This window comes from Aptenodytes forsteri, unplaced genomic scaffold, assembly GCF_000699145.1.
Source record: "Aptenodytes forsteri isolate BGI_AS27 unplaced genomic scaffold, ASM69914v1 Scaffold325, whole genome shotgun sequence".
Classification (NCBI taxonomy): domain Eukaryota; kingdom Metazoa; phylum Chordata; class Aves; order Sphenisciformes; family Spheniscidae; genus Aptenodytes; species Aptenodytes forsteri.
The window spans coordinates 725293-735828 of NW_008795575.1; the positions used below are offsets into that span (position 1 = coordinate 725293).

Consider the following 10536-nt stretch of genomic DNA (forward strand, 5'->3'; position numbering starts at 1 on the left):
TTCCCTAACCTGGGGGTTTAATGGCTGCTGCAAGGGCACCTGGGAGGTGCAGGTCATGGCCACGTCTCCTCCAAACAGGACATTGTAATCTCAAGCTTTTGCTCGGGTTTGTGTCTCATGCCCTTCCGCGCCTGGCCAGGGCCCCGGAGCCTTTTTGGAGGATGCTCTGTGGATCTGCCTCTTTCCCAACCCTGCCCGGGGTCTGAGCTGGCTCTGGCAGCCGGTGGAAGAGCAGACCTGGAGGCTACTTAACTTTGCAGCCAGGTCGGACCCATGGTCAAGGCAGGAGAGGACATCGGTTTAGGGAAGGGCTGTGCCTGGCTGCAGCCCAGGCACAGGGCAGTTCTGCAGCAGGCTGGGAGCAGGGCTGGCCCCTGGTGCCAGTGGGGACCCATTGCTGCCCTAAACCCACAAAGCTCAGAGGAATCACCCTCAGAGGTGCCCAGTTTCTGCTCTGGGAGGCCCATCTTGGTGCCAGGATCAGGCCGGGGGACGTGACAGCACTTCTTGCACTGGGAGGTGCACAGCCAGGCAGACGCTCTCCCCATCGCACGCATCCAGCTCAACCCATACATATGCAAAAGGGAGAGAGAGTTCCCACAAAGCCAGGCGCTGAAGACGAAATGTCCCCTGCAGCGGCTGCCACAGCGAGGACAAGCTCAGGGGTGGCTGAGGCAGCCCTTTTCGGGCTCCCCTGTCCTGAGCCCCCGTCCCGCCCTTGCCGCAGCAAACGGAGGGTGTGGGGAGCACCGCGCCAGCCGAGCCGCGGGAGCCTTTGCACCAACAGCACGGGAGCCCCCCCCAGCCGAGCCGCGGGAGCCTTTGCACCAACAGCACCTTCCCTTGGGCCCCAACTCGTTCCCAGCCTCCTTCCTTCCAGGGTGTGGGGAGCACCGCGCCAGCCGAGCCGCGGGAGCCTTTGCACCAACAGCACCTCCCTTGGGCCCCAAAATGCTCGTTCCCAGCCTCCTTCCTTCCTTCCCCTCCCGGCCCCAGAGCAAAGCGGTATTTTCATCGCAGGGGCAGGATTTCTTTCTGGCTGCTCACAGCCAGACCCTGACCCCTTCCCGGCCAGTATTGCCACCCGGCATGTGGTGCACCGCCACGGCCCCCCCGTGCTTTACTCCCTGTTGTTTGCGATTGAGGTTGTTGGTGTGGGATGGAGGGCGCGTGCGTGCTGCCTTGTAAACAGCACTGTTATTTCTGGATCCTTGCTCCGGGGAAGGAGCCAAACATGAGTAATGAAAGGAAGAGGAGGGATGCGCTGGCATCCCTCCTTCCCGGCCCCGCTCCTGCACCAGCGAAGGACCAGAGAGCAGGACCGGGGACATACGGACAGCCCTCGCTGCCGGCTCCTGCCCACAGCGGAGGGCAATTCCCGGTTCACTTTTTTGCTGCGTGGGTGACCCGGCTTCGGGTGGGCAGTGCACATGGGTGCTTGCAGCAGCTTTTCCCCTCAAGCAGTGTCCAGCTCGGGGGCTCAGAGGTACAGACCATCTGTACCCAATTACTCTCCATCCCCCCTTCCCTGGCCCAGAAGTACCCTGCACCCCCTTTACCAATGGAGAGGCTAAGGGATGTGACCAAGGGCAGGCAGGACCCCGAGTTCATGGACAGTATCCTCCTGGGGCTCCCCCAAGGCAGATGTCGCTGGGAAGGAGGTGGATGTACAGCGGTAGGAATGGCTGCCGCCAAGTTTTACAGCAGGACAGACAGACCAGCGATGCTCACAGGCTCCCGTTTTATCCCTGCTGGCACCAGTCCCCACCCCGGTGCTGTGGCTCTGAGCCCCGTAGGCAGCCCGGGAGGTGTTACAGCCTCGCTCAGCCCGTGAAATCACCATGGGGTGTTTGGATGGCAGCACGGTGAAGGAGCCCAGCAGCGTGGGGGAACCACGGGGAGCATCACCCCCGGGGGCCGGGGCCGGGGCCGAGCCTGGCAGGGCCCCTCTGCTCTCCCGGTGAGGATGCTCCGTGCAGCGCAGGGCGGCTGCGAGGCCCCAGCCGGCCCCAAGCCGCTCGTACCCGTGCAAATCGCCAGCAGGGATGGGGGCTGGGCAGATGGGGTGTTTTGCCCAAACTCAGCATCACCCAAAAGCAGGAGTTTCTAGGGCTGGGTGCAGTCCCCTCTGCATACCTCCCTCAAGCCTTATTCTAAAAAAGGGACAAATTTAAGCCCCAGACTGCCCCATATAAACCCAAATTGAGCTTTACCAGTGGACTGGCACCCTTGGGGTCACTCCCACAGGGGAAGGGTCCCAAGGCTGAGGCTGGCAGGTTGACACCCTCAACAACGGGCTCCCCACACCTCGCGTATTTTCTAATTTAGAAACATCTCTTAATTGGGTTTTAATTGGGCATTTCCATTGCTGTCCCTGGGACCAGAGGGACAGAGCAAAACCCTCCAGGGGAGAAAGCCAGGGAGAATCACCACGCGGAGGACATGGCACAGCCACTCATGGACACAGACTCTCCCTTGGGCTCAGCCGGGTAGTTCCCCGGTGTGTCCCTGCTCTGCGAGGGGTGATGGTTCATAGACCAGGGTAAAAAGGGGACCTTTAGGGTTTTGGGGGCACCTCATGTCCCCCAACGCAGATGTTTAGGCAGCACGTGTGTCTGGCAGGAGTGCAAGTACCTATTCTGGCAAGGCTTGAAACCCCTTTCCTGAAATCCCAGCCCCAAAAGGTGACATCCCCACCCCACTGCTGGGGCCACCTCCTCGCATGGCCTTAACCTGCACCCCACGGGGAGCAGCCCCGCAGGCTGGCCCGGGGCAGAAGCAGGGTGTCTGTGCCTGGGAGTATGGGTGCAGGGTGGCTGCAGCCCCGAGGGGTCCCTGGGGCACGGGGGGACCCGCGGGTGCTGCCATCCCAGCCCGTTGCATAAGCCCAGCAGCCGCGGGAGGTGAAATGAGATTGCGAGGGATTACAAGGAACAGGCTCAGGCCGCTTGATTCTTGTTTCTAAAAGGAGCTCTTAAGCCACTGTTGTTTTCCCGGCACTTCGGATTAGGGCCGAGACACGTGGGGTGGCCCCCAGGCTCCCCAGAGGGACCCCCCAACCCTCTGCCAGCCCGTGGCTCCCCACCGGCGTGGGCTCCGTCTGTTAGTGCCAAGCACAAGAGAAAAACAGGGCTGGGGGTTGACCGCCCCTTCCTGGGTACCCCAAAACCACCCCCCATCTCCTCCCCATATTCCCAGGAAAGGCACTGGGGGAGTGGGGCTCGCCATGGCCCCGCACACAGGTGGGGGGGGTCAGTGCCCCCAGTGCAGACCCCGCTGCTGCCGACGGGCCCTGGGGTGCTACAGGGGGGGACTTGGGGTGCTCACCCACCCCCGTGCTCCCTCTCTTGCAGAGATTATGCACGATGTGATCCGGAAAGTGAAGAAGAAGGGCGAATGGAAGGTGAGTGCCAAACCCTGGGGGGGCCGGGAGAGGAGGAGGAGGAGGGTGGGGAGGAGGAAGCAGGGAGGGGGTGGGTGTGGGCAGAGAGCCCCCAAGGGTGGGGAAGGGGTGGGGAAGGGCAGTTCCCTGGCTGCCTGCCATGCCCCCAGCTCACAGCCCCTCTCCCCAGGTGCTGGTGGTGGACCAGCTCAGCATGCGCATGCTCTCCTCCTGCTGCAAGATGACCGACATCATGACGGAGGGCATAACAAGTGAGTGCCGGGTCCCAGCCGTCTCTCGCAAACCTCATTGTAGGAAGGGCAAAACCTCCCTCTGTACCAGGGGACCCGCAAAGGCATCTGCAGGCTGGCACAAGCCGGTCGAGGTGGAAGCACGGCCCCCACCCAGCCCCATCCCGCTTGGGATGGAGACACGCTACCTCCCATTGCTCATGGAAGACTGTCTTGGTGCCAGGCTGATGTTTCACAGCCTCCCTCCTTGCCTGCTGGGGCTGGAGGAGCCCAAACGTCTTGTCTCCTGGCAGTATCTCAGTCCAAGGAGGAGACCAAGTGTTATTTTATGTCAGCCCTATACATAGCTCCCTGCAGCACTCAGAAAGGAGAAGGAAACCCCAGGCCGTGCATCGGGAGGTGTTTCGGGCAGCGGGGGTTTGCCCCAGCCCAGGTACCACCAGAGCATCACCCCCGGGCGGTCCCCTCCAGCGGAGGGATGTGAGAATAAACCAAGGCAACAGCAGCATGGGAGCACACAGACAAATCCACCGGCCCCCCGGGACCTTGCCAGGCACCCCCGCCCGCAGCCCCAGCAGGGCACTGTGGGGCTGGGATGGGGTGGGGACAGCCCCTGTCCCAGCTCCCGGCTGGGCAGGGGCGGGTGGCTGGGGACATTTTGGACACGGAGGGGTTGGCAGGGCTGGTCCTGTGCTGCCGTGGGATATCCAACAATCCTGCGTAGCCGAGTGCCCCTGCCTGCACCCGTCCCTGCCACGGCCCCCGTTTTTTCCCCCCCAGTCGTGGAAGACATCAACAAGCGCCGGGAGCCGCTGCCCAGCCTGGAGGCCGTCTATCTCATCACCCCCTCCGAGAAGGTGAATACGCGGTGTGGGGGCACGGCCTTTGGCCGGGGGGAAGCAGAGGGATGCCCACCCGGGGATGGCATCTTGGCTCCAGCGAGGCCAACATGGTGCCGCTGGGGCGGTGGACCAGAGGTGCAGAGCTTCCACCATGCCAGGAGGGAGGACCCTGGGTGACCCTGCCGAGATGCCCGCGGTGCCACCCTGCCCAGCCCAGCTGCTCCCTTCTCTCTTGCAGTCCATCCACTCCCTCATCAACGACTTCAAGGATCCCCCCACCTCCAAGTACAGAGCTGCCCACGTCTTCTTCACTGACTGTGAGTATCTGGGGGTCGCAGCTCCCACCCCATTGCCTGGGCACCCCGGACCCCCAGCTCCCCACTGCCACCTCCCGGGCAAGAGAGAAGGAGAAAGAGCAAACCGTGGGGTGACAGCCCCATCCTGCCCATGGCACTGGGCGGCTGCAAGTGCAGACGGGTGGTTTCCATCACCCGCTCCCAAAAGGATGGCTGGATCCCTGTGCCCCAGGGCAGGTGCTGCAGGCAGCCAGCCCTCCTCCAAGAAAGAAACGGAGGGCAGGGAAAGTCTCTGTCACTAAAACGCATGCAAGCAAGCGGGGATGGAGGGATGCTGGGATGCTGAGCGCTACCCTCCTCCTCCTCTCCTTGCAGCCTGCCCCGACGCCCTCTTCAACGAGCTGGTGAAATCCCGTGCTGCCAAGGTCATCAAAACCCTGACGGAGATCAACATTGCCTTCCTCCCCTCCGAGTCCCAGGTGAGGCTGGGCTGGGGACCGTCGCCGCTGGGGTGGTCTAGGGGATGGGACAGCCGGGGGATGCTCCGGGTCCTTCTCCAGCCCACCAGGGTTTGTGTAGCAGCCTCACACCCCTCTCCCCCGGCCGGCTCTTCGCCTCCTGCTCAGCTCTTCCTCCCTGTCTCCTTCGATTACTTCTCGGGGCTGATCTGCCACAGGGGATTTAGCAGGCACCACGCCTTGGCCCCGTGCCGGCAGCCACATTGGCCAGCTCTGCACCCCCCCCCGGCACAGCCCCCAGCCAAGGGCACCGGGGAGCTGGCCCCGTGCTGGCGACATGGGGACACGAGGGGGACAGGGAGGGACAGATGGTGCCGGACCCACTTGGTGCCATTAACCCTTCAAGCTTCAGCATTGCTGGGGAGAAGACAGGCAGAAGATGATCTCTTGGCATCCCCACACACAGCCAAATTGGCTTCTGGTCTTTACTGGTGGCACAGCCAGGGAGCAGCGTGTCCCCGCTTGTCCCTGGGTCTCTGGTTCCCTGCCTGAGAGCAGATGACTGCTGTGGGCAGGGGGTCTCCTGCCTCCTCTGCTCACCCCGGGGGGCTACACATGGGTAGGGATTGTGCTGCAGAGCCGGAGCTGGGGAAGGCATCAGGGTCCAGAGCTGGCAGCCGAAAGCCCAAGGGATGCCCCAAGCATCACTGAGCTCTGGCTGCCCGGTCCCAGGCTCAACTGGGGACCTTTGTCTGGGGTTGAATCTGGTTTCCAAACCCACTGGGGTGTCCTGCGGGGCTGCTCTCCTCCGGACGTCCCCTGCAGCACATCCCCTCTAACCTCCCTCCCGCTGCACCTCCCAGGTTTACTCCCTGGATTCGGCCGACTCCTTCCAAAGCTTTTACAGCCCCCACAAGGCCCAGATGAAGAACCCGATCCTGGAGCGCCTGGCGGAGCAGATCGCCACGCTGTGCGCCACACTGAAGGAGTACCCGGCCGTGCGGTACAGGGGGTAAGGGCAGCGTGGTCTGCACCCCCCCGGGACCTGCCCTCACCCCCAGCAGCGCGGTGGAGCTGGGGCAGTGCTGAGCACAGGGCACGGATGAGGCTGTGTCCGGTGCTGGTGAGGGCGTGGGGATGGCGATGGTGGGACGGACAGACACCCATGCTCAGCGTAAAAACAGGCTCAGACTCGGGTGATGCTCTGGAGAGCTGGGGAGGTGGGAGCCTAAAATCCAAGTGGCACCAAGGCAAAGCAGGGCACCCCAAGAAGAGGTGGAAAGAGGCAACAAAACCTGCTCAGGTCCCTCCTCTCCCATGAGCCAAGGACGTTGCACAGGGAAACCAGCAGCTCCTCCCCATCCCCCGCTGGCGACAGCCAGCCGCCCCGGGGAGCTGACCTCTCCTCCTGCCTCCTCCAGGGATTACAAGGACAATGCCATGCTGGCGCAGCTCATCCAGGACAAGCTGGACGCCTACAAGGCTGATGACCCCACCATGGGCGAGGTGAGCAGGGACGGTGCCGGCAGCCCCGGGGGAGGATGCTCGGGTGATGCTTCACTCCTGAAGTCCTGCTCGAGCTCTGCCGTGCGGCAGTCGCAGACCCCGAGCGGGGACCCCGAAGTGGCCCCGGCTTCCCCTGACCGCCTGCGGGGCTGGAGGAGCCCCCGGCCCTGCTGCTGACGGCTTCCCTCTGCTCTGCAGGGTCCGGACAAAGCTCGCTCCCAGCTCCTCATCCTGGACCGCGGCTTTGACCCTGCTTCCCCGGTGCTGCACGAGCTGACCTTCCAGGCGATGAGCTACGACCTGCTGCCTATCGAGAACGACGTCTACAAGTGAGTGCAGCGCTGCCGTCCCTGCGACCCCCATGGCCCCCACGAGTCCAGCCCTCGAACAGGAGTTGGAAGCTCAGCCATGAAGTCTGAGCCTCCGCATCCCTCCATCCATCACAAGTCATTGGTGGGGAGAAACCATTCCTGCCTGCAGCCTGGCAGGCGTGATGGGCAGGACTGATGCAAAAGGGGCTTTTCTAGCCTTCAACCCTTGCCCCTTCCCAACATTTAGCAGCTGAAGGGGTACAAGAAGGCGAGATGTGAAACCGAGTTGAAATAACTTCACCTCGCTGCTGGCAGAGCCAAGAAGAGCCCCCATGTCCCCCCATCTTCCCCTACCTCCCTAGAGCCAAGGCATTGAGGGGACCGCGTGCCCCCCCAGCCCCATCCCTGCCGTGACGCTCCCTGTCCTCTTCCCAGGTATGAGACGAGCGGCATCGGGGAAGCCCGGATTAAGGAGGTTCTCCTGGATGAGGACGACGACCTGTGGGTCACCTTGCGCCACAAACACATCGCCGAGGTGTCCCAGTGAGTGTCCCTGTGGGCGGTTTGCCAGCTGGGTGGGATGTTGGCTCGGCATTGCCACCCACCCCGCTGTTGGGGTCCCCTCCCCGCTGACAGCTGTGCCCTCCTCCTCTCCCCAGGGAGGTGACCCGGTCCCTGAAGGAGTTTTCTTCAAGCAAGAGGATGAACACGGGCGATAAGGTGACCTGACTGTGCCCGCCGAGCTGGGGACAGGCACCCGGGGAGCTCTGCCGTGGGCTAGCACATGGTGGACTCTCCTGGGGGATGCCTGATGGGGACCTCTGCAAAGCACCAAGGGTGCTCAGGTCCCTGGCGGGGGTAGGGGGTGCCATCCCTACGCCTGGGGCTGGGGAAAGGGGGTGCCTTGGGAGCACCGCACTGTGGGGGTCGGTTTGCCCCTGGCATGGGGGTCTGTGCCCATCCCACAGCGGCTGCCTCTGTCCCCGGCTGGTTCCCTTGCGGAGACCCCGAGTCGGTGGCAGTGAGGGGACCCCAGTGGAAATAGGATGTAGAAGTGGCCCGAAGCTGAAAGCACCATCTCAGCCTCAGCCAAGTGCAATCCCCTGGGGGGGGATTTCTCCCCCCACCCCTCCAGTTTGCAGAGCTGCAGACCCCCTCCCTGCCCCTCAGCTGCAGCGGAGGAGACCCAGCAATGCCACGGCAGGCATCACCAAACCCCTGCGAGGGGCTCGCATGGGGACAGAAGTCCTTGGCAGGGTCATCCCCTCTCTGCTCATGGTCCCTAAGTCCCAGAGGGTGAGCGACCGTGTCCCCTTCCCTCGCAGACCACCATGAGAGACCTGTCCCAGATGCTGAAGAAGATGCCGCAGTACCAGAAGGAGCTCAGCAAGGTACGAGGAGTGGGGGGGAAGACGTCTGTGCAGAGCGGCTGGCACTGAGCCCACCCAGGGAGCCAGGTGATGGCAGCTCTCCCCAGAGGGTCCCTGGTTGTGGGCAGGGGCTGAGGCCGCGGTGGTGGCACGGGGACCTTCGGCTGCTGCCAGCACCGCAGTGGTGACTGCACCACTTGTGTCTCCCCAGTACTCGACCCACCTGCACCTGGCTGAGGACTGCATGAAGCACTACCAGGGCACGGTGGACAAGCTCTGCAGAGTCGAACAGGTACCAGCTCCCCCAGCCCCACGTCCCCACGGGGACAACTGGGGCTGGCAGCTCCCGCCCCACAGCTCAGCACTGAGCTGTGGGGTGATGAGTATGTGTGTTCTCCGCAGGATTTGGCCATGGGCACTGATGCTGAAGGCGAGAAGATCAAGGACCCCATGAGGGCCATCGTCCCCATCCTGCTGGATGGGAACGTCAGCACCTATGACAAGATCCGCATCATCTTGCTCTACATCTTCCTGAAGAACGGTGAGGAGGACACCTGGGCAGGGGTGGGCAAGACGTGTGGGCAGCTCCGGGTGGCAAACAGCTCAGGGTTTGGCCAAGATAAGCCAGATGGAAAAGTTCAGCCCTGTCTCCCCGACCACCACCAAGCCAGGTGTCCTAAGGTGACAACGGAGGGGCTGCGTCCCCACCGGGAAGCATTTCTCAGGAGGACACCATCTCCCCATTGCATTTCCAGGTATCACCGAGGAAAACCTGAACAAGCTGATCCAGCACGCTCAGATCCCGGCAGAGGACAGCGAGATCATCACCAACATGGCCCACCTCGGGGTGCCCATCATCACAGACGTGAGTGTCCACCTCCTGCTCCCCGCAGCCCTCCTTGCCCCTTGGGAGGGCCATGGCACCCACTCTGCTATGGGAACCGTGTACCCCCCGGGATGCCCCCAGCACCCCTCTGGGGTGGCCCTGATCCCACCGCCGGAGCCACCGTGTCTCAGGGTGTCTCTGTGCTCTTTCTGCCCAGTCCACCCTGCGCCGCCGGAGCAAGCCGGAGCGGAAGGAGCGGATCAGCGAGCAGACCTACCAGCTCTCCCGATGGACCCCCGTAATTAAGGACATCATGGAGGTGAGCCAGCAAGGGTAGGGACGGGGGACGGAGCAGGGACCTCAGCACCACCCGGGAAGGGACCTGCAGAGAGCTGGCCGCTTCCAGCCCAAACCCTGACACCTCTCCCCGACATGTGCCCTCCAGGCTGCTTGCTGCCTGCAATTGCAACAAGGTTGGGACGTTTTGGGAGGATTTCCTGGCCCCCACGTGCACGCTGGCCGCAGGTGGGATGCACGGCCCCGGCCGGGCTTGCACGGCATCCCTGCAATACAAAATGCAGTAACAAACTGGTTGCTTCTTGTGCTGCACCGTCTGCCACGATGGGCACTGCTGGGTAGCCTCGTGGCAGCATTGCCCATGTCCCGGCCGAGCCAGGGGAGACGGGCTCGGCGCCATTCACCCCTGCCCACAGGCACAGCCGTGCCCGTACCCACGGGAGCTGCCCCACGGGGTCTGCGCGTGGGTAGCACTGGGCAGAGCCGAAAAGTGATTTTTTTTTCCAGGCACTGCCTTCCTCCTGACCCGCTCCCTCCCGGCCACCCCTTGAACTGGAGCAACCTCCCGGGGTTTGCCCAGAGCCCGGGGGATCCCAGGCACCAAAACCGCTCCCCAGCACAGACATTTCCCACCTGCTCAGACAGACAGACAGACCCTGGAGCCACGCTTTGGGGAGGGGGATATCACTGCAGTTCAGTGCCACCCCTGCTCCCAGGCACCAATGACAAGCAGAGCCGCAGCTCTTGCCTTCCTCTACCACAGTCCATGCAAACCCTCCCGGGGTGGCTTCATGCCCAGGGCACCCCTAAACCTCATCCCCAGGACCAGAGGGGACTGGGGCAGGGCAACATCTCGCAGATGGCATTAACCCTCCACCACCGATTAAAGCAAGAGCAGGTCCCTTATCCCACGGAGGTTGATTACAGGTGTGAAGCCTCCAGCTCAGCGTAAGCCCCTGAAGCTTCTCAGGAGAGAGACTGTGTCTTGGGGTCCTCC

At 63.1% G+C, this 10536-nt stretch overlaps 1 protein-coding gene across 1 annotated transcript in view; it reads left to right on the top strand.

Annotated features, from left to right (window-relative positions):
* Positions 1-3358: 3358 nt before the first annotated feature.
* Positions 3359-10536, top strand: part of STXBP1 (syntaxin binding protein 1) — a 9249-nt gene continuing 2071 nt past the window's right edge. Inside the window, exons 1-16 of the mRNA XM_009282264.2 lie at positions 3359-3403; positions 3573-3654; positions 4414-4490; positions 4714-4792; positions 5147-5250; positions 6093-6241; positions 6651-6735; positions 6934-7064; positions 7482-7589; positions 7706-7766; positions 8372-8437; positions 8628-8708; positions 8819-8957; positions 9172-9281; positions 9460-9575; positions 9688-9767. Coding sequence (XP_009280539.2) covers positions 3359-3403; positions 3573-3654; positions 4414-4490; positions 4714-4792; positions 5147-5250; positions 6093-6241; positions 6651-6735; positions 6934-7064; positions 7482-7589; positions 7706-7766; positions 8372-8437; positions 8628-8708; positions 8819-8957; positions 9172-9281; positions 9460-9575; positions 9688-9767 — 1513 coding nt within the window. The remainder of the gene's footprint in view (positions 3404-3572; positions 3655-4413; positions 4491-4713; positions 4793-5146; positions 5251-6092; positions 6242-6650; positions 6736-6933; positions 7065-7481; positions 7590-7705; positions 7767-8371; positions 8438-8627; positions 8709-8818; positions 8958-9171; positions 9282-9459; positions 9576-9687; positions 9768-10536) is intronic.